Genomic DNA, 23,784 nt, shown 5'->3' with positions numbered 1-23,784 from the left:
CAGGGGAATATAGAGGGCTTCAAAGAGATTGAGTAACTTAACAACTGTCTTGGCAATACTGGAGCTACACAAATAAGGAAGCATAGTCCCGATATGATCTTGCAGATACTGCGCAGTACAAGGGAGATGAGGGGAGCAGATGGGGGAGGGGGAGGATTAACAAAAAACCATAAGCACATGTCCCATATTAGGAGGTCAAAAAACCCTACTGCTTCAACCCCAATTCTCCCTCTTTGCAAAATGATCCAGTTGAGCATGTTGTTAGCAGCGAAAGAATATGTCTAGCTGTCCCTGGCTCAGCTCCCACTTGTGGTACTCCTCCATTAATCTGCTCAGTGTCAGCCCAGTCATTCTAGACCCTGCTGTCAAGAATATGCTAGACTGATAGGCCAGTTATGGAGTAGCTGTGCTTCCTGAGATAGTATAAAGAATGTTGTGCCGACTGCTTGATAAGGTAGAGCATCAAAGCCATGCTGGTCTTCTAGAGGAGAATCGATGACTCCTGAAAATTTGTCAAGAATGCTTGCAGTCAACTCCGGATGGATCATGTTTTCAAGAAGCTAATATGGATTTGTATTCTGCAGTTTCTAAAGATCCCTCTTGGAGAGTTATTGCAGGTGGGCGACTCGGCCATCCATCAACACGATTGTTATCATGTCAATCCTAACATCTGGTAAGATATGACATCTGAAGCCCCACCACTTGAGTGTGTCCCCCATTTTGGTTGCTATCAGTATGTTGTGTCCTCATAGGATCCAGAGGGCTGATGCCACTGCTGGTCCAGCTCCTCCTCATAAAACAAGAGAGGTGAGTGAGAGATCCAGGTAGACATCCTCTGAGCTGCAAGACTATGGTGCTGGTCATGGCCTGAAATCCTTGTGCTTTCTACAGAATTTGCAGAACTTGTTCTTTTTGGGGGGGGAATGTCTTGCCCACTTCTGTAACTAAAATACACAAAAACATGATGGGTGCAACACTTGGATTAATCTCAGCCACTAGTAATTACTGGGGACGCATCATAGTCCATTGTTACTTTGCACATTATGCCACCTCCATTTTAAACCAGCCATATGCAAATCAGTCTTAATCCTGCTCCTTGAACTACCAGACCAGGTGCTCCCTGAACCAAAACACAAGCAAAACCCAAGATTGGTTTCGCCAAATGTGCGCTCATCAGTTGAGTGTAGCTTTGTTTAAGTGGCACAGTACGCAATGGACCCATGTGTGACTATTTACCAGTGGCCAAGTTTTAGTCAAGCATTCCACCCACTGGTTTTTTGTATACATCAGTGCAACAAGTATGCCCAGAATGGGCCTCATGCTTACAGTGCCACTGGAACGGAGTTATACCAAAGTGAAGAGTCCCAAATACCGAATATTCATCTGACAAGGATTTCAGGAAAAGGATTACCATGAAACCAAGTGTGCACAAGAAAAACACTATCTCTATAATCACAAATTTACACTTGATCACATTATCATAAAGACCAAAATTTCTCATGTATGCTAGCAGCAATATGTATGCATTGTTCTGCAATGTCCTCTTTCCCCCCATCACTTGAAAAGCCAATCACTAAATGGTGCACATGCAAAATGCTCCTCGATCAACAGCAAACAACATGCACGTGTGATTATGGGACTATCCGAATATACAATCAGTATAAATGAAATGATGGAGTGAGCAGAGCAATACAGGCCAGAGTGAGCATCTCACCTTTAAGTCATACTTCCGGTGCACTGCGAGTCTGTGGCTGAAGACATTCCTCGTTACCACCATGTAAGTTTCCATGCTGTCTACCGTAAGCCGGTACATGCCCAAGAACTGTGGCAGCAGTGTATTCCCATGGCACTCCACTATAAACTACAAGGAGAGAATTGAACAAGTTACATACCTTTGGTAAAGCTCTTTTAGGTTGACAGTCTACTAACCATAGATTCCTTACTTTTTGAACTTCCCCAAGAGCCAAACTGCATCCAGGAGCTTTTCTTGCAATAGTTCCTGTGCATCTCTAGGTGGCACCATAAGACTCCGCAGTGGCCTCATCCAGCCTCCGAAAGTGACAACACAGGCTTACATATAGGAGCCAACTAGGCATGCTCATATCAGTTTACAAAGGCAAAATCCACACCCGCAGACACAAAGCAACTGAAATCGGTAGACGGGCAGTGTACTGAAACTCTAATGGGACCATTTGACTTATCAGAAGTCCACTCTATGGACAAGTAAAGAGGGCAGGTGTGTGAGAAATCTGCAGTTAGACAGAGCATCCAGCAGAAAGAGAGCTACTGAAGCAAAGTCATTCCTGTTTTTGAAGGATAGGTCTAACTGTAGATGCCTCACTTTCTGGAAAGATGTGAAAGCAATACCCCCCAAGGTGGTGGGGCTTACAGCAGGACTTTACACCAAGAAGTCCTGAAGAACTGAGACGGCATAATGGCACTCCCTGCGGACCAGAGTGTTGATGCAGTAGTGCCTGGTGTGGACAGACGCCCACGAAGCAGCCTGGAAGATGTCTAGCATCAGAACACCCTGCAGCCAAAGCCGCAGTTGAAGCTTTGACCCTGGTGGAATGAGCCCAAAGGCCCTCAAGTGGACTCCTTGGACAAGGTATAATAGGGTCTTTGACACAGAGGACAATCTATCTGGAGGGGGTCCTTTTTTAAACAGTCTTACCTTTGTTTGCTCCGGTGATACCGGTGAAAAGCTTGTCATCCACCTAGTCGATTGTTATAGACGGGAAGGGCTTTCTTAGGGTCCAAACGATAAAGCCTCTCCTCCTCTTCAGAAGGGACAGAGAAAGAAAATCAGCAAGCATAATGGACTGATCCACAAAACAGGGTGACACCACCTTTGCAAGAAAGGATATCAGACTCTTAGATATAAAATTGTAATGAAAAAAGGTGGTATGAGGAGGCTGTACCAACTGTGCCTATAAGTCACTGACAATTTGAAGTGGTGCTCACAAAGAGAAATAAGGTGTTAAGGCTTAGCTCATTCTGGATTAAGAGTATGGTACTCCCAGCTGTTCAGTCTGAGCATCTACCCTCCGCTTTGTAAACATGTTTGCAAGGACCTGCTGCTTCAATAAAAGGTCAAGGTTCTGTAGCCAACCCTCCACAACCTACACCTCGGTGCTTAGCGACTAAGTGGAATTAGAGTGTCCTTGACTTGGCTCCAGAGGTGGAGGACGTGAGTTTGGCTGCTTGGCAGTTGTCTGCAAAGTCAATAAGCTCTAGACGCTGGGCAAAGTTTGTGGCCTGTTATGAGGGCTGTCAGGTCAACCATGTCAGGCTAAACTTTATGATTTACTTAAGTCAGTTCTGTCCTTAGCCTGGCAAGGAGCAGATAGATAGCCTCTGAATTTCCTGTACCGCTGGTGAAACTAGGGGGCATGAGAGAGTAAACCGTGAAAGCAAGTCGTAGCACACCTGTCTGTGAAATGTTTAAAGGTAGAATCTGGTTCCTCTAACAAACAAAAAAGTCTTGAGAAACCATATGCCATATACATTAGAGATGCTTATATGTCTTTACAAAATTTGTGGAGGCACCCGACTACCACATTTACGCCCAGAGCATGGTCAACACAGTCCAAACTCGCCCACAAAAATGTATTTGGCTGACTCCTGTCCTTATGAGCCATCTATGTAAATGAATTCTGAAACACATTGAGTACAGCCAGCAAGATCTCGCTCACCATGCCCAAGAGGGCATGCGTGTACCATTCCAGAAGACACAGAGTACTGAATCACCTCAGAGCCAAAATGCTTTGACCCTCTTTTCAGCGATGCCAGAATTAGATTTTTACTTTACTTTGACAGCTGAACAAATAAAATTTCCAGCATTAGATGCTGCGGCAGAAAGGATGAGCCACACGTTGCAGGTCTATGTTGCTTAGCAATACGTAGACCCACTGGCAGTAATGAGAATGGCTTGGAAAAGGCCTCCATCATGGCCTCGGTCAGAGCCTCATCGAAGGGCAGCAACAGTTCACATACTTCAGGGCTGGGCTGCACCACAAAAGAGGCGCTCTCTTCTGCAAGGGGACCAAACAGTGAGTCCAATTAATTTTTAGTAGTGGTATTACTACCACTAGCTATTTTGCAGCTTTGCCAAGTACCACACATCACATGTTAGATTTGTGCATTTTAGTGGTGGTGGTGGCCACGTCACTGCATTAAAATGCTTAGGCCATACATAATCAGCTTGCTCTTGTCTATGTGCGATCAGGCGTTGCACCTGAGTGAATTTAGCAGCTTCTAGAAGAATGAGGCCCTTGCAACACAAAAAACACAAGTCATTACGTTTTATGTTATAGTAATTTGTACCGAGCTTGGCTGCCCCAGGTAGGGCGTCCCAGGGTGTACTTACTTCTACTAGAATGACACACAATGAAACCAGGTTTAGGCTGAGAACAGCCAAGTCTACAACTGGTTCCTAAAACAAAGGTGATTAGATATTCTCCATAAATGTGTGGGCAGATTATTTCATTGCACAGGACCTATAGCTCAAAAGGAGCGTTCTCCCTTTCTGGCCAGTCTGAAGCACGGCATCATCGCCGAATTATGGTCTGCTGACCTTAGCGAGCTACTAAGGTTGTAGAACTGGAGCAAGGACCGCAAACGGTACACACTCAGCTTACTAGTGATCAAGTGAGCCACATACAGTGCTTTAAATTGGATGCACTTCTCCACCGGAAACCAAGGCAGAGTGTAAAGTTGCTGAGACACTGAACAGAAATTTGGCAGTTGAAATAATTTTGCTGCCGCATTCTGAATATTATGCAATCTATTCTTCATGTACCTGATGGTGCCTAAATACAGAATATTGCAATAATCTAGGAACGAGATAATTAGTAACTGGGTGATCTTCCACACCTGATGTTGGAAAAAGCCAATAATGCTTTTAAGGATTCTTAAGGTGCCAAATGAAACTGAGGTCAGCACTTAGACCTGTGGCTTGAAAGATAGTGAATCGTCCAAACATATGCCCAGATTTTTGACAGTAGCCTTGGGCTGGGGGTGACCCCAGCACACACTGCCACCAATGATCACCCCACTCTTGCTAGTGTTTTCCTAGCAGAAGAATGTCAGCCTTATTAGTATTCAACTTCAAACAGTTCTAATGAGTCCACTCAGCAACGGCCGTCATACAGTTCTAAAAATTGATAGAGTCCTCTTCATTCCCCACAGACAATGATATAATAAGATGGTTGGCACCAGCATAAAGTACTAATGATATACCCAAAAGATTTCACCACGATTGCCAGTGGCCTTACATAGACATTAAAGAGGGAATTACTTAGGGCTAGACTTTGATGGACACCGCACTCTAGGGTCTGCTTAGCAGATGTAAAGGGTGGAGATATCATATAGAAAGACCGATCTTATAATAAAAAAAATTTAAAAAAAGCTAAGGCAGGCCTACAGTTGACTGAAGAGCACCTTATGAGACATTGTATCAAAAGCTGTGCTTAAGTCCAAAAAATATAAGCACTACAGAACCTCCCCCATCATCAGTCTGTTGAAGCACTTTTGTTGCTTTGAGAGGAGCATATTCAGTACTATGGCCCAGTTTAAAGTCATTCTGCTAAGGATTTAGCACCTGATGCCTTTCTAAGACATCCATGAGGAGACTTTTCACGTGCTTCTCCACCACTTAGCAAAAAAAAAAAGTAAGAGAGATGGGTCGATAATTTTTAGATGCAACAGGGTCTAGGGTAGATTTTTTTTTAAAGTGGAATGATTTTACCATATTTCCACACAGCAAGCACCACCGCAGTGGAAATCGAGAGGTTGACGAGTTAATAAAAAACATTTTTTTAAAAATCAGGATGAGAATCTCATCCGCCTTTAGCATCAGATCTGGCTTCAACCGATCATCAGAGAAGCCCAGCTTAACTTTATTCATAAGGGATTTGAAAGAGTGGCATATTACTGATCTTTAAAGTAGAACAACCAAAGCCGAGGCTAGAGTTGGTGCTGAAAAATATGCATAGATATCATTAACTTTCTTACTAAAGTAACACACAAGCATACTACATTTTTCATCCGATGCTTCACAGAGAAGAGAGGTAGCTTCAGGCTTAAGTAGGCTTTGGACTATGGCATAGATCTCTTTAGAGGAATTGACACTTTTCTCAATTTTATCTGCATAAAAATCAGTAAGGCTCTTTTTAACCATTTTATGGCAAACTTAAGTGGCACTAATGTATTTATTTTTTGCTGTAGCTTTATACAATTTCCTCCACGTGTATTCCAGCAACTTAGACCGTTTCTTTTCCTCAATCAGCTTCAAGTCAAACCGTGGGACAAGTGTCCTTTCTGCTTACTCGTTCGCACAGGAATCAAAGCATCCAAAGCAGATACTAACCAGAAATTCATCTTCCTAGTTCACGTACGCAAATGTTGATGGCCATTATTGAAGGCAGCCACTGACTGCTGCCATGTGTGTTTAATTTAAACGGGGTGTTAATAATCACCGATGTGCTCTAAAATCCTTCCTCGGCAAAGGGCCCATACCTCCACAGTTTAAAGAACATTTGGGTGACACGTGGCCTATGGTGTGTAAGGATAGAGAGAGTCAAGACCTCAAAATCACAGGTGCACTGTATTCGCTTTGATAGACTTGAGCTTGTCATTTTTGCACAAAATAGCCCTTTCTGATATTTACCCCATTATAGGAAAATAACTGCTTTTTTTAACTCACTATAAAGCGACACATATAAGGCAGTAAAATGTCACTCAGAAATGCACTGAAATCCTGAAAATGTCACATATGTGCAAACTGAAAACTCTGCCTCTATTTTGTAGGTCTAAATACAGACATGCGTTAGTGGGGTGAGAGGGGAACAATTTGTATGCTGCCTCCGTCATCTTCATCAGGTGGAAATACTATAGTTGAAGCAAATGCATTGTAGCATAGTCTTCCTATACTAAGGGCTGGTCTTTGGTGATCTTGTAGCATGACACTGGTAGAGAACTTTCTAAAACCCGAATGTGGAGTTGAGGCTGGTACTGAAACAGCCAGAATTGGTGTGGCCTTTGGCAAAGAACTTGAGGCCTTTCCTGCACCTATAAAAAGACAAAAGGCGACCCAAAGGGGTCAATCAGCACGAAGAAATGCCCCAACAGCTGAAGCTAAACTGGGATATCAGGCAAATCCATGGTACCAAAGGCAATCCGGGGGGAACAAAACAAATATTTAAGAACAGCTCATCCTTCAAAGCTTCTACCTGCTGTGGTGTAGAGGATGCTATGGGAAATTTGGGACACATCTGCTCCAGCAGGTGGGTGGGATCAGAGTCTGATGACTGATACACAGCCCAGCACTTGAACTGTTGACTGCGCAATCTCTCCCTAGAGCAAGTGCAACTGGGATAGGCCTTCAGCTTAGACTTCATGCTGATGAAAGAAGACTTGTTTCTCGACTTTGGCTTGGACTTTCCAAAGAATTGTGATCTAGACCAGGACTTGGGAGTGGGCTCCCAGACTTGGATGCTGATTAATCTTGTTTGTGTTCTGCAACTTACAGTTTTGCCTCATGCTCACTGATGACCTTCAGATGCATGAATTCGTTGCAAGTCACTGAATTATGTTTGAATCAAGAGACCCCAAAAGCATGAGTCCCTAAGATCCATAACCACAATCTGCTACCCGCCAGAGGGGCAAAGATTGAAGCCTGTGATCTTTGGTGTGGACATATTAATTAGCACACCATAGAGAAACATGTTGAATCATTAAAGCACTGATGAAAGTTCAGAAGCAGAGTTCTAGACCTGTGTTGAAAAAAAGCAGAAAACGAGAAGTGACATAATTGCGCATAGGTGGCCTCGATAGTCAAGCCACCATCACCATTTCCTGAGGCGGGAAGCGGTCACTGCAGAGACTGATTGCGCCACACACTGATGTACGGCAGTTGATGTATGTAAAGTTTCCAGATCCATTCTGGCGTCTGAGGGAATTCAAAAGGTGAGGAATTTGAGCTCTGAACTATCCATCAGAAACATACACTTCAGTTTAACCAGCTCTAGTCAGTTAAATGTAGCTACAACAGACATTTAATTCTAGATATGAAGAAGGAACAGCATTTAGAGAGCAGTGCAACTATCAACAGTTGAACAATTGTAGTTGTAAGTATTTTTGTGTTTCGGGACTGGAACAGCAGGGGACTACAGTTCAAAGTATCAAGAGCTGCTGCAAATCAAGGTAGGGGTACGCTAGTAGAGTTGTACTGTTATAGGGGGCTGACTAGAACAGCAGAGGGTGTTAAGTCAGGTTTGAGGTGAAATAGCACGGGATGTTAACTGTAATAACAGAGGTCACTTGGCATAGATGTCATTTAGTCTTTGCCACCGAGTAGCAAAAGGTGGAGATAGTCACTCCTGAGGTGTATTGGCACAGCTGTATTGGAGTACCGGAAGTGGAACAGCAGGGAGGGGTGAACTTGTACATCTGCATGTAGGTCTCAGTCATGCAACAGGAGTGGCGATGAAGAGCAGAACTAGCAAAGCTAATAACTAGTGTGATGAGTACACTTCGAGAGGTCTAAAAAGGGGAAGAATCAAATGAGTAAATAGAAAGGGAACTATGTTTACAATGGACAAAAAAACAGGGAACCCTTCTAGCTTGATCAGCTGACTGCTTCCTTCCTCTAAGGAGCTGCATAAGCATACATACCTGGTGGTACTTCTTTAAAATGTTGTGCATTTCCGCTATATCTTCACTCGATATGGTCTTGATAACAAATCGCCGGTCATATGTTGTGAGGAACCTGGCTCCAAAGCGCCCTTGAGTGTCACTGTTCACAGGGGCACTTCGAGTCAGAGAGTTCTAGAATGACAAAGGAAGAAATAAGAACAGGGAGTTCCTCAAGTCTCAGATCTACTCCATCAGAAAACCCACATAAGCTCCACACAGGATGCAGTCTCTGAACGTTACACAATAAGAAAAGACAGGGACAACTTACACTACGGTGGAAAACTTAACTAGCAGCATGCACCCAACGTTAATGCTCCACCCTCCATGTAGTACCCCTGCACATCTGCACAGAGCATACAAAAACACCTTCCACCATCAGTGATGCCACCTCAACGCTTGAGCGCTATTGTCCTCGAAGCACCCCAACACAGGTACAACCACACTTTACCGATGTAAAGCATGCCATTGCAATGCTAAGTGCCCGCTGTCCCGGAGCCTCCTACACAGGAGCAAACTACATGCAAAACACACTTTTCAACACCCGACAACCCACTGCAACATTAGTGTGTCACTCTTGCTAAGCCGTTCAGCAGAGGCGCAAACTACATGCAAGCACACAACTTCACTCAGGCACCCCACCGAAACACAAATGTGCCTCATTTTCTAGGTACCCCAGCACATCATCGAAACATCAAACTAGCCACTGAAAAGCTAGTGTAGAGGTCTCTCCCAGAACCCAAACAGACACAAATGCACAGTATACAGCCACCAACCTCAGACATAAATAACACTGCTACGTCAGTGTGCAACTCTCTCCATAGCCCAACAGAGGCGCAAACTGCATGCAAAACACAGCGTGCAACATCAGACAAACTACCACAGTACTAGTGTGCCACTCTCACCGACCGCAACACAAATACAAACTACAAGCAGCACACACCTTCCAACATCAAACAAGCAACTGCAACACTGGTGTGCCACTCACCATAAGTACCCCAATACAGACACAAACTACATGTAGCAAGTACCTTCCCACATTGGACATATAATCACAACCCTAGCTCGTCCTTCTCAAGAATCCTAGAGAAAGTGTAAACTGTGCACAACATAACGCATTCCAACATCAGACACGCCTCCACAACCCTAGGCCACCACTCTACTCGAGCATCACAGCAAAGGAGTAAGTTGCACCCCGCACGTTCCCGTCAAAAACCTGACACGCCCTCAAAATGCTCAGTGTCTCACTCCCTGAAGCACTCCAGCAGCAGGGCACAACGAGGGCCAGTGCAGGGGCCACCACCCTCCCGGGGGACCCTCATTCAGTCTCAGGACTATGAATACCTGTGACATACAGGGGCCTCATGGGCCACCCACAGATTCTGCAGGGGACATCATTTTGCAATACGGTACTGTCGAGTACAGGCACAGGTAGTATGCATATGTTATGTTATGTGGTTTTCATGGCTGCCTGGAGGCCTCCCAGCGCTAGGGGCTAGGACACTAAGTTGAGGATAAATGTGGAAGAATTAGGTTTTGAACAGCCAAGTCTTTAAAGCCTTGCGGAAGGTTAGTTCATGGCTGGTCGTCCGTAGGCTAAGTGATAGGAAGTTCCATAACTTTGCCCACTGATAAGCTAGGGATCTTCCACCCCATCTGGCCTTCTTCGCTTTAGGGGTCACTACTAAGAATGCTGTAGAGGATCTACGTGGCCTATTAGGTGAGTAAAAGGGGGCCAATGTCCTCAGCAATTCCGGACCTCTAGCATATCAAGCATTCCCACAAATCCAATATTACAACGCTAGTCTGCCAGTCAACCCAAGCCCCCAGCACAGGTGTAACAATGCAGTGTGTGCCTTCCAGCATAGCACATGCCTCTGCAGAGCATTCGTGACGCTTGCCTTCCAGCATAGCACATGCCCCCGCAGAGCTTGCCTTCCAACATAGGACATGCCTCCGCGGAGCACCTGCGACGCTTGCCTTCCAACAAAGGACATGCTTCCGCAGAGCATCTGCAACGCTTTACCCGAGTCCCACAGCTCACGTGTAACAATGCACAGCATGCCTTCCAGCATAGCACATGCCTCCGTACAGCATCTGCGACGCTTTACCCGAGTCCCACAGCACACGAGTAACAATGCACAGCATGCCTTCCAGCATAGCACATGCATCCGTACAGCATCTGCGACGCTTTACCCGAGTCCCACAGCACACGAGTAACAATGCACAGCATGCCTTCCAGCATAGCACATGCCTCCGTACAGCATCTGCGACGCTTTACCCGAGTCCCACAGCACAGGTGTTACAATGCACAGCATGCCTTCCAGCATAGCACATGCCTCCGTACAGCATCTGCGACGCTTTACCAGAGTCCCACAGCACACGAGTAACAATGCACAGCATGCCTTCCAGCATAGCACATGCCTCCGTACAGCATCTGCGACGCTTTACCCGAGTCCCACAGCACACGAGTAACAATGCACAGCATGCCTTCCAGCATAGCACATGCATCCGTACAGCATCTGCGACGCTTTACCCGAGTCCCACAGCACACGAGTAACAATGCACAGCATGCCTTCCAGCATAGCACATGCCTCCGTACAGCATCTGCGACGCTTTACCCGAGTCCCACAGCACAGGTGTTACAATGCACAGCATGCCTTCCAGCATAGCACATGCCTCCGTACAGCATCTGCGACGCTTTACCAGAGTCCCACAGCACACGAGTAACAATGCACAGCATGCCTTCCAGCATAGCACATGCCTCCGTACAGCATCTGCGACGCTTTACCCGAGTCCCACAGCACACGAGTAACAATGCACAGCATGCCTTCCAGCATAGCACATGCCTCCGTACAGCATCTGCGACGCTTTACCCGAGTCCCACAGCACAGGTGCAAGTCACACGTCTTCCAACATTTGCAGCAACAATAGTGCTCGACTTTCCCCAAGGCCCACATGCTCAGGCGTAACTTGTACGCAGCAGACGCGTGGCGCATCCTAAAAGTTGCAATCCAATCATTCAACAATGCCTCAAAGGACTGACTTCAGCCAGCCTTTGGTAAGGAAGAAAACGATGCTGATCACTGAGCTATCTTGGAGGTTTATTCTAAAGTGCAATGGGTACAGGAACAACAATAGTGTAGAGAAATGAGATCCAGGGACGCGGGGCCTAAGTGCACGTCTAACTTCCCTTCTTGCTTCGCGCCAACTGCTCCCTCACACATTCCAACTCTCATTACAGGGCATCTTCACAACGCCAACATTTCACCCAGACTGCAGATCCCGGAAGCACTTCACACAATCCTCCCTGCTTCCCTCGCACCATATCAGGCCACTATACCTTTCACCCGGGGCTTCAGTGACAAACCATTATCTTTAATTGTCCAACGTGTTCACCGAAAGCAAGTCAAGACTAGATATCCCCTAACTGTCAAATAAAAGGCCACAACTTGAAATGGTGTGCTGAGCACGGCGCTAAGTGGCAGGGCACCCAGTGACAACAAAGTAAAGCTTTTCACGCAAATAAACCTGCTTTGGGTGAAATGGGGCTCTCACTGGGCACCTGTATATCTAACAGAATCCTTCATCTCGAGCTGCCTGCACGAATAGGTTCTTCTGGGTGCATCTAAGCAACAGCGTGTAAATGACTGCATAAGGAAACTAAACCACCGGAGTGCTGGAAACTTCTCACCGCCGCCCCTCTCGGGGCTCTCCTCAGCTCGAAGCAGCACCACAAGCCACAGCTGGCGACGCGTCACCTGAGCACCACAGGGCGAGAAGCCCAGGCAGCCACCGAAGGCGCGCCCGAGAAGAGGCCTCGTTTCTGCACACCTACACCGATGTGTGACCGGAACCAGTACCTCATTTTCGCCGTTCGTTGCACACTGCCATTTACTTTTCTGCAAACAGATAGTTACTGAGCGCAAGAGAGGAAAAAACATACAGATAGGAAGAGAAAGACGACAAAGCTCTGACAAATGGAGAAGGCAGGAACCCGCAAGAGTGAAATATAGAGTCGGGGAGAGGATTAAAGAGACATGAGATGGATTGAAGACTACCTGCCTTGATATTTGGCATGCTGGCATTTAACTGCACTACGTGCCGGCTTCAGGCACCAGCACTCTTCCTTTTCCAAATTAATACAAGCCATGGCTGCACTGCTATTCGCTATTACATGTTAACGTCATGTATAGAACTCGCGAAGTTTAATTTCTACTGTCAGGCCTTAGGCGTGACGTAAGCGCCCACATCCGTGCTGAATGGCAAACTCCGCAGAGCGAAGGCGACCCACCTCTGAGCCCCACAGAGCAAGGCTTGCAACAACACCAAGCACCAACCACATAAAACACCGGGGTCCCAGGGCACTGCCTACCCTCCCAGAGATTTCAACTGCAAATACTAAATCGCAAAGTGTGATCTGCTTCAAGGCGAGAAGCATAGGCCGCCTAAAATCTCAGAGAAGAAAACTTCAAAACACCTCTGACCACGTATACTGAGGACATACATCAATGACTAACCTCTTAAACAATAAAAGTGAAATTTTCCAATAGATAGGGACTTCTCACCCCCGTACCTGCAAAGATGAAGACCACGCTCCCAGAAAATGCTCAAGAAGTCAAAGTACACCTTTAAACTTCCTCCGGAAAAAAACGCAAAGCTCAGAAAGTAAGGTTTACCATCTCAGATAATAAAATTCCAACCTCCTCCCTACACAGCAAAAGAAGAACCTCCATCAGCACAGCACATAACATCCCAAAATATGCTGCCCCCCAGGGAATAAAGTGCACTTCAGAGGAAGGTCTTCACAATATCCAAGGCATATACCCGCTCCTTAACAGCAAACACCCATGAGTAACACCAACCCCATTATATCTAGCAAGGAAAAAAAAAATATGTAAAACACATTTAATCTCCCCCAGCCAATAAAATGCACGCAGAGCAACAGCTTGAGACAAGACAAGGTGTGCCCTTCTCCTTGTCCCCAAAAACTAGGACTGACCTCCCCTTAGAATGAGGTTGCACCAGACCCAAAACAAGCATTGGCAAAGCCAAAAGGTCTCACCTATGTGAGATCTATTGGTTTCGTTAATGTTTTTTTAGCCATGTTATACAATAGTGCAGCTGCTTTGCATTTTATTGTATGGTTTGGCATGGCTGGTCATTGTATAGTATGGTACAGTGTGGCTTGTCATTGTAAGGCTTGGTATGGAATGGTCTGTCACTGTACAACATGGAATGGCCTGTCATTGTATGTTATAGAATGGAATGGCTTGTCATTGTATAGTATGTAGGGTACTTCATTTTATAGTATGCTGTGTTATGGCCTATTACTGTATGTTACTGTAGGGCATGTAATTCTTTGGTATGGTATTTCACTGTACTGTAAAATAGGGCCTGTCATTGTATACTGTGGTATGGTAAGATCTGTCATTGTAGAGTATGGCATGGTTGCCTGTCGTATGGGATGGCCCGTCATTGCATGGTATGGTATCGCAACGAAGCGGGCTCAAAGGCCACAGGGAGGGAAGATGTGAGGGAGGTAGTGGGTAGAATCAACTCAGAGGGCAACACAAAAAATATCATGTCTGCAATACAACTAAAATAGAAAATGTAAGTGCACATTAAAAATATTTTTTCCCAGATATGGTGCAGCATGTTTAAAACAGAGACAAAGACTGATGCGGAGAGACGGATCATAAGCCACAGGGATGTAGAGTGGAAGGGAGGGTGGCAAAGACAACACGGAAGGACAAGTCTTTCATACAACAAAAACAAAAAAATTCAGAAAAACGTAACAAACAAGCATAAACTGAACTTAAACGTTCTCGTCCACAGTGAAGCATGCTTGTACGAGGAAAGGGAGTGGGATGAATATAAGCGTCTGCAAACAGATGCAGTATTATGGAGCGCTTCCTTCAAAAGAAAAAACATCGGGCAGCCATCAAAGGGCAAGCAGCACACAGATACTCCATGGGAATGAAAGCAGTACTTATGCCAAAGGAGGGACAAACGAAGAAAGAGGAAATTAAACTAGCACGCGCTAACAAAACAAAAGCACAGAAAGAAGAGATGATAAAACCAAAATTTGCGTCGATCTTTTCCCCGCACGGCGCTCTGTGCGTGGATTTTCTTGTCTTTAGGCTGCCAGCTTCTCCTTTCAGGGTCCCAGGAACTGGATGGGCACCACAGGGCAGAGTAGGAGGCTCTCCAGAGGCTCCAGGTGCTGGCAGAGAGAAGTCTTTGCTGTCCCTGAGACTTCAAACAACAGGAGGCAAGCTCTAGATCAAGCCCTTGGAGATTTCTTCTAAAGATGGAAGGCACACAAAGTCCATTCTTTGCCCTCTTACTCTGGCAGAAGCAGCACTGCAGGAAAGCTCCACAAAGCACAGTCACAGGCAGGGCAGCACTTCCTCCTCAGCTAACAGCTCTTCTCCAGGCAGAGGTTCCTCTTGATTCCAGAAGTGTTTCTAAAGTCTGTAGATTTGGGTGCCCTTCTTATACCCAGTTTAGTCTTTGCAGTCACCTTTCTTCAAAGGGGACTCACACCTACTTGTGAAATCCTGCCTTGCCCAGGCAAGGCCTCAGACACACACCAGGGGGTTGGAGCCGGCATTGTTAGAGGCAGGCACAGTCCTTTCAGATGAGAGTGGCCACTCCATCCCTCCCTCCTAGCAGAGATGGCTAATCAGGAAATGCAGGTTACACCCCAGCTCCCTTTGTGTCACTGTCTGGTGTGAGGTGAAAAACAACCCAACTGTCAACTGACCCAGACAGGGAATCCACAAACAAGGCAGAGTCACAGAATGGTTTAAGCAAGAAAATGCTCACTTTCTAAAAGTGGCATTTTCAAACGCACAATCTTAAAATCAACTTTACTAAAAGATGTATTTTTAAATTGTGAGCTCAGGGACCCCAAACTCCACATGTCCATCTACTCTCTAGGGGAATCTACGCTTTAATCATATTTAAAGGTAGCCCCCATATTATCCTATGAGAGAGACAGTCCTTGCAACAGTGAAAAACGAATTTAGCAGTATTTCACTGTCAGGACATATAAACCACATTACTATATGTCCTACCTTATCCATACACTGCACCCTGCCCTTGGGGCTACCTAGGGCCTACCTTAGGGGTGCCTTACATGTAAGAAAAGGGAAGGTTTAGGCCTGGCAAGTGGGTACACTTGCCAAGTCGAATTTACAGTGTAAAAATACACACACACAGACACTGCAGTGGCAGGTCTGAGACATGATTACAGAGCTACTTATGTGGGTGGCACAACCAGTGCTGCAGGCCCACTAGTAGCATTTGATTTACAGGCCCTGGGCACCTCTAGTGCACTTTACTAGGGACTTAACAGTAAAACAAATATGCCAATCATGGAGAAACAATTACGTACATATTTTAAACAGGAGCACTTGCACTTTAGCACTGGTTAGCAGTGGTAAAGTGCCCAGAGTAACAAGCACAATAAAATCAGAGTCCAGCACACATCAACAACCTGGGGAACAGAGGCAAAAAGTTAAGGGAGACCACGCCAAGGATGAGAAGTCTAACACGTGTCCCCCCCAGCTAAAAGTGGGGAGCAACTACCCAACCTCATGGGAGTTCTCATCACTAAGGCGAAAGAACCTGGACAGACCATCAGCATTGGCGTGCTCTGTACCAGGACGATGTTCCACCGTAAAGTCCATCTCCTGTAGGGAAATGGACCACCTCAACAGTTTTGGATTCTCACCCCTTATCTGCATTAACCATCTGAGGGGTCTGTGGTCGGTCTGAACTCGGAAGTGAGTCCCAAACAAGTAGGGTCTTAGCTTCTTCAGTGCCCAGACCACAGCAAACGCTTTGCGTTCTATGGCACTCCACCTACGTTCCCTGGGTAGTAACCTCCTGCTAATGAAGGCTACGGGTTGATCTAGGCCCTCTTCATTAAGCTGTGAGAGTACTGCTCCAATACCATGCTCTGAGGCGTCTGTTTGCACAACAAACTCCTTGGAGTAGTCAGGTGCCTGCAGCACAGGTGCTGTGCACATGGCAGCCTTCAGGGCATCAAAAGCGTTCTGGCAAGCCTCTGTCCAGATCACTTTCTTGGGTTGCTTCTTGGAAGTCAACTCAGTTAAGGGGGTAACAATGGTACCATATCCCTTAACAAACCTCCGGTAATATCCTGTGAGACCTAAAAAGGCTCTCACTTCAGTCTGGGTCTTGGGAGGCTCCCAAGCCAGAATCGTATCAATCTTAGGCTGTAGGGGTGCCACCTGGCCACTCCCCACCTGGTGTCCTAAGTACACCACAGAACCCTGCCCTATTTGGCACTTGCTCGCCTTAATAGTGAGGCCTGCCTTCTGCAGGGCCTCTAACACTCTCCAGAGGTGTTGCAGGTGTTCCTCCCATGTGGAACTAAACACAGCAATGTCATCCAGGTAGGCGGCACTGAACTCATCCAGTCCTGCCAACACCTGGTTGACCAACCTCTGAAAGGTGGCAGGGGCGTTCTTCATCCCAAAGGGCATCACATTGAAGTGGAAGTGCCCATCTGGGGTAGAGAATGCTGACCTCTCCTTTGCCCCCTCAGTTAAGGCAATCTGCCAGTACCCAGATGTTAAATCAAACGTACTGAGGTACTTGGCAGCTCCTAACCGATCAATGAGCTCATCAGCTCGGGGGATGGGGTGTGCGTCAGTCTTGCTGACCGCATTGAGACCCCGGTAGTCCACACAGAACCTAAGTTCTGGAGTGGCACCAGGAGCAGCAGCCTTTAGGACCAAGACCACTGGGCTGGCCCAAGGACTGCTGGAGCGCTCAATAACCCCTAGGGTTAACATTTTGGAGACTTCCTCCTTAATGCAAGCCCTGTCAGTCACCCTGTAAACCTTATGTTTAACAGGTGTACTGTCCCCAGTGTCCACATCATGTGTGCACAGGTGTGTGACTCCTGGGATCAGGGAAAACAGCGAGGCGAACTGTCCCAGCACGTGGCGACAGTCCCTCTGCTGTTCCTCAGTCAGGGAGGGGGAGAGGATCACTCCCTCCACAGACCCATCTTTCTCTCCTGCAGACAGGAGGTCAGGAAGAGGCTCACTCTCTTCCTCCACCCCGTCATCTGTCGCTAGGAGCATGGATAGCTCAGTTCGCTCAAAGTGTGGTTTGAGGCGGTTGACATGTAGGACCCTCAAAGGGTTCCTGGGGGATTGTAAGTCTACCAGATAGGTGACCTCGCTCTTTCGTTCCACCACCTCAAAAGGCCCAGTCCACTTATCTTGGAGAGCCCTAGGCTCCACTGGTGCCATGACCCACACTTTGTCCAGGCTGAAACTCAACCAGAGTGGCATTCTGGTCGTACCACCGTTTCATATCCTCCTGGCTTGCTTCCAGGTTCTCCTGAGCGAGACTCCTGAAGCGGGCAGTCTGGTTTCTTAGTGCCAGCATGTAGCTAAATACATCCTGGGGTGGTTTACTAGGAGCTTTCTCCAAAGCCTCCTTCACCAGACTGAGCGGTCCCCTCACAGGGTGGCCATAGATGAGCTCAAAGGGGCTAAAGCCAAGTCCCTTTTGAGGCACCTCCCTGTAAGCGAACAGAAGGCATGGCAAGAGGACGTCCCACTTACGCCTCAAGGGCTCTGACAGGCCCTGAATCATGCCTTTCAAGGTGCGGTTGAATCTCTCAACCAGACCATTACTTTGGGGGTGGTAAGGGGTGGTGAACTTGTAGGTTACCCCACACACCTTCCACAGAGACTTCATATAAGTGGATATGAAGTTTGTACCTCTATCAGATACCACCTCCTTGGGGAACCCCATGCGGGTAAAAACCCCCATCAAGGCACGTCCCACCACAGGGGCAGTGACCGTCCTTAGAGGAATGGCTTCTGGGTACCGCCTGGCATGGTCCACCAAGACCAGGATGAACCTGTTGCCCATGGCTGTCTTGGGATCCAGAGGCCCCACAATGTCAATTCCTACCCTTTCAAAGGGAGTACTGACTACAGGTAAAGGTTGGAGGGGAGCTTTGCATTTCCCCCCACTCTTGCCACTTGCCTGACAAGTCTGACAAGACCTACAATAAGCAGCTGACTGCTTGTGCATCAAGGGCCAGTAAAAGTGGGAGACAAGCCTCTTATAGGTCTTGTCCTGCCCTAGATGTCCTGCCAAAGGCACATCATGAGCCAAACCCAGTAGGAAGGCCCTGAAGCACTGGGGTACCACCAGCATACGAGCTGACCCAGGCTCAGGAACCTTAGGCTCACTATACAGGAGGCCATCCTCCCAGTAAATCAGGTGAGTACCTGGCGCCTCGCCAGCCGCCTGGGCTGCAGCCTGCTGCCGCAGCCCCTCAAGAGTAGGGCACTCCTTCTGCGCTGTGCAGAATGCTTCCCTGGTGGGTCCCCCTTCCTGCTGCCACTGTGACAGCTCAGGGACCTCCCCCAGTTCAGCCACCTGTTCCCCTGTAGGCTCCGGGGCATCACCCTCAGGCTCTGCCTCCTCCCGGACTGTGGGAACTTCTGGGGCCGGTTTCCCGCGCCCCCTGCCCTTCCTCTTCTTGGCGGTCCCCTGGGCCACTGTTTCAGGCTCCAGGGGCTCTTGACTACCCTGATTGGCTGCCATAGACCGGGTGGATACGCATACCCACCCAGGCAGACCCAACATCTCCAAGTGAGACCTGTGTTCCACCTCCTTCCAAGGGGAATCCTCCAGGTCGTTACCTAGCAAACAATCAACAGGCATGGTTGGACTCACAGCTACTTTCCAGGAACCTGAGACCCCCCCCCATTCAAAGGGAACCTGCGCCACTCTGCAGAGGCGCTCAGAGTTGTCTACCGCAACTACTTGGTGAAGTACCCGGGGATCAATCTGCTCTTCAGACACCAGGTGACTCCTCACTGTAGTCACACTGGCTCCTGTGTCTCTCAGAGCCTCCACCCTCTGTCCATTGATGGTCACCCATTGCCTGTACTTCTTAGTGTTATCAGGCACTAGGTTTCTCTGGACCATCTCACTGTCCCCTAGTGAGACAAGGGTCATTTCTGCTGGTTCCCACCCACCTGAAACCAACTCCTCCCCAAGCGCTACACTGGCCAAACCCTGGGACGGTGCACCAGTGGGTGCCGGTGTACTTCTGGGGCATTTGGGGTCCCCCCTCACATGACCCACCTGGTCACATGCATAGCACTTACGTGGGGGACCACCTGCCACTGGCTTCCCTTTGGACAACCATGGCTTCTTTTCACTGGGGGGTTGGGAATCCTTACCCTGGGGATCAGTTTGGGGCCCTTTAGAGAACTCCCCCTGTTTGCCCTTACCCCCCCCTTTCTTCTGAGAGGGACCCTGCCCACCCTTGGCGTGGTCTCCCCCATACCTCTTTTGGACCCTGGTGCTCTCCCAGCGGTCCGCTTCCTGTGCAAGCTTCCTGGGGTCAGTCAGCTTGCTGTCAATGAGGTGCTGGCGCAGCTCTGGAAAACATAAACTGTACAAGTGCTCCCAAGCAATTAAATTGTAAAGCCCCTCATACGTGTTTACCTTACTGCCCTTCACCCAACCATCCAGTGACCTGCAAAAAGAATCAACACATTCCAACCATGTTTGGGATTCCTTTCTCTTGTAGGATCTAAACTTCTCCTTGTACTGCTCAGGGGTGAGACCATACCTGGTAAGCAAAGGCCTCCTTCATGACAGGGTAGGTGAGATCCTGAGCATCCCCTAAGGCTGTCAGTGTGTCCCTCCCCTCTGCCTCAAAATGCTTCCACAGGGCTGCCCCCCAATGAGCTTCAGGGACCAGGTTCATGTGGAGAGCGGACTCATAACCCTTGAACCACAAGCAGATATCATCATCCCTCTTATAATCCATCACAAGGTCTTTTGGGATGTGTACCCTTCTCTCAGGCTGCACTGTAGGATTGCTGCCACCATCTCTACTGGACTGACTCCTCTGATCTATCTCTTTTAAACTGAGCTCATGAGCCATGGCTAACTTCCTTTCCTCAATGGCCAGCTTTCTCTGTTCCACCTCTAGACTGAGCTTTTTCAACTCCAATTGGTACTCCCTCTCTGCCTGTCTGTCCTGTAACTCTTCAGGTGTCAGACCCTTGGAGGATACACTGCTACTTGCCCTAGAGACTCCTTCCCTGGGAATAACAGGCCCCCCAATATACCATTCTGTACTGATTGCTCTCTCTCCTCATCCTCAGTGTGCCCTCCAGTGCTTCTGGTTGTCACCCAGGCCCTCAGCGCCTTTTTCAGCTCATCCTTCTTGGAAGAGCTCTTAATGGGACAACCAAAATTTTTACAAAACTGCTTTAGCTGAGCCTTGTTATAACTATCCAATTGCTTCAGGTCAACAACAGCTTCAACTGGTGCATCTCCAAGTAGAGACATGATAAAAGGTTAAAAGAGTGCAAAGTTCCAAATGCAGAAAAGCAAGTTCTCAAATGAAGTTCCAGAAAAGTCAATCACCGGATCAGCGAAAAAAGAAACTGAATGCAGAGCAAAAACAGTCCAAATAGAAAAAAACAAAAATCACAAGACTAGTAGTATGTGGTCACATAGTGGTCTGAACTCAAACAGTAGTGTACACTTAATCACTGTATGTCAGGCACAAATACAAGTCCAAATCCCGACCGCTGATCACCAATGTTAGAAATGGGGTCCTTGGTTGACAGTCAGGTTACCCCCTGTTCAAGCAAAGACCCTCACTCTAGTCAGGGTAAAAGAGAATCACCCTCAGCTAACCCCTGCTTACCCCCTTGGTAGCTTGGCAGAGCAGTAGGCTTAACCTCAGAGTGCTAGGCGTAACGTATTTGTACCAACACACACAGTAACTCAATGAAAACACTACAAAATGACACAACAAAGGTTTAGAAAAATAGGAAATATTTATCTAAACAAAACAAGACCAAAACGACAAAAATCCACCATACACAAGTCAAGTTATTAATTAAAAATCAAAAAGAGTCTTTAAGTAGTTTTAAAAACACACTAGCGCTGCTAGAGTGAAAATGTACCTGGTGTGCGTCAAAAATAACCCCGCACGGGCGGGCGTGCGTCGAAAATAACTCCGCACGGCGGTACTCGAGTCAAAAATCCAGCCTCCGTCAGCGATGCTGCGCGTCGTTTCTCCTGCTCCGTGCGTCGATTCTTCGGTCGCGTTTCCTGCGAGCGTCGTTTCTCAGCCACGGAGCTGGCGGCGCGTCGTTTTTCAGCCGCCGATCGGATTCGCGTCGATCTTTTCCCCGCACGGCGCTCTGTGCGTGGATTGTCTTGTCTTTAGGCTGCCAGCTTCTCCTTTCAGGGTCCCAGGAACTGGATGGGCACCACAGGGCAGAGTAGGAGTCTCTCCAGAGGCTCCAGGTGCTGGCAGAGAGAAGTCTTTGCTGTCCCTGAGACTTCAAACAACAGGAGGCAAGCTCTAGATCAAGCCCTTGGAGATTTCTTCTCAAGATGGAAGGCACACAAAGTCCAGTCTTTGCCCTCTTACTCTGGCAGAAGCAGCACTGCAGGAAAGCTCCACAAAGCACAGTCACAGGCAGGGCAGCACTTCCTCCTCAGCTAACAGCTCTTCTCCAGTCAGAGGTTCCTCTTGATTCCAGAAGTGTTTCTAAAGTCTGTAGATTTGGGTGCCCTTCTTATACCCATTTTAGTCTTTGAAGTCACCTTTCTTCAAAGGGGACTCACACCTACTTGTGAAATCCTGCCTTGCCCAGGCAAGGCCTCAGACACACACCAGGGGGTTGGAGCCGGCATTGTTAGAGGCAGGCACAGTCCTTTCAGATGAGAGTGGCCACTCCACCCCTCCCTCCTAGCAGAGATGGCTAATCAGGAAATGCAGGTTACACCCCAGCTCCCTTTGTGTCACTGTCTGGTGTGAGGTGAAAAACAACCCAACTGTCAACTGACCCAGACAGGGAATCCACAAACAAGGCAGAGTGACAGAATGGTTTAAGCAAGAAAATGCTCACTTTCTAAAAGTGGCATTTTCAAACGCACAATCTTAAAATCAACTTTACTAAAAGATGTATTTTTAAATTGTGAGCTCAGGGACCCCAAACTTTACATGTCCATCTACTCTCTAGGGGAATCTACGCTTTAATCATATTTAAAGGTAGCCCCCATATTATCCTATGAGAGATACAGTCCTTGCAACAGTGAAAAACGAATTTAGCAGTATTTCACTGTCAGGACATATAAACCACATTACTATATGTCCTACCTTATCCATACATTGCACCCTGCCCTTGGGGCTACCTAGGGCCTACCTTAGGGGTGCCTTACATGTAAGAAAAGGGAAGGTTTAGGCCTGGCAAGTGGGTACACTTGCCAAGTCGAATTTACAGTGTAAAAATACACACACAGACACTGCAGTGGCAGGTCTGAGACATGATTACAGAGCTACTTATGTGGGTGGCACAACCAGTGCTGCAGGCCCACTAGTAGCATTTGATTTACAGGCCCTGGGCACCTCTAGTGCACTTTACTAGGGACTTAACAGTAAAACAAATATGCCAATCATGGAGAACCAATTACGTACATATTTTAAACAGGAGCACTTGCACTTTAGCACTGGTTAGCAGTGGTAAAGTGCCCAGAGTAACAAGCACAATAAAATCAGAGTCCAGCACACATCAACAACCTGGGGAACAGAGGCAAAAAGTTAAGGGAGACCACGCCAAGGATGAAAAGTCTAACATCTGGGCATACCCATTAGGTGCAATGCCCAAAGTATACAAAAAAGTGATGGATGGAATGAATTCATTAATCTCAGTCACTGAATGTTACTGGAGGTTCCATCCTAGTCCATAATTATTTTGAATTGCTTGTGTTCTGGCTCATGAAATATTTGCCCTGGCAGTTTGGGCTGGGCTGTTACTCTTGGAACAGGGTCAAGACTGATTTGTATATGGCTGGGCCCAAACTGAAGTGGCATAATGTGCAAAATAAAGATGGACTGGGATGCGGGCCAACTAATTGCCAGTTGGTGAGAATAATTCAAGCCCTCAACCCATCACCTGTCTGTATACTTCATAGCACAGTTTAAATGCACATGCATGCAGATTCTATTCCCCTAATTAACCTGGTATGGAGTGTGCATAT

At 47.3% G+C, this 23,784-nt stretch overlaps 1 protein-coding gene across 1 annotated transcript in view; it reads right to left on the bottom strand.

Moving 5' to 3' along the window:
• PIP4K2B (phosphatidylinositol-5-phosphate 4-kinase type 2 beta) overlaps positions 1-23,784 on the bottom strand; it is a 320,769-nt gene that overhangs the window by 128,242 nt on the left and 168,743 nt on the right. Inside the window, exons 4-5 of the mRNA XM_069237479.1 lie at positions 8,677-8,829; positions 1,715-1,861 (exon numbers count right to left, since the gene is read on the bottom strand). Coding sequence (XP_069093580.1) covers positions 1,715-1,861; positions 8,677-8,829 — 300 coding nt within the window. The remainder of the gene's footprint in view (positions 1-1,714; positions 1,862-8,676; positions 8,830-23,784) is intronic.

This window comes from Pleurodeles waltl, chromosome 6 (genome assembly GCF_031143425.1).
Source record: "Pleurodeles waltl isolate 20211129_DDA chromosome 6, aPleWal1.hap1.20221129, whole genome shotgun sequence".
In the NCBI taxonomy this organism is placed as follows: domain Eukaryota; kingdom Metazoa; phylum Chordata; class Amphibia; order Caudata; family Salamandridae; genus Pleurodeles; species Pleurodeles waltl.
The sequence above is the reverse complement of the archived record's forward strand: the minus strand, read 5'-3'. Positions and strand labels throughout refer to the sequence as shown.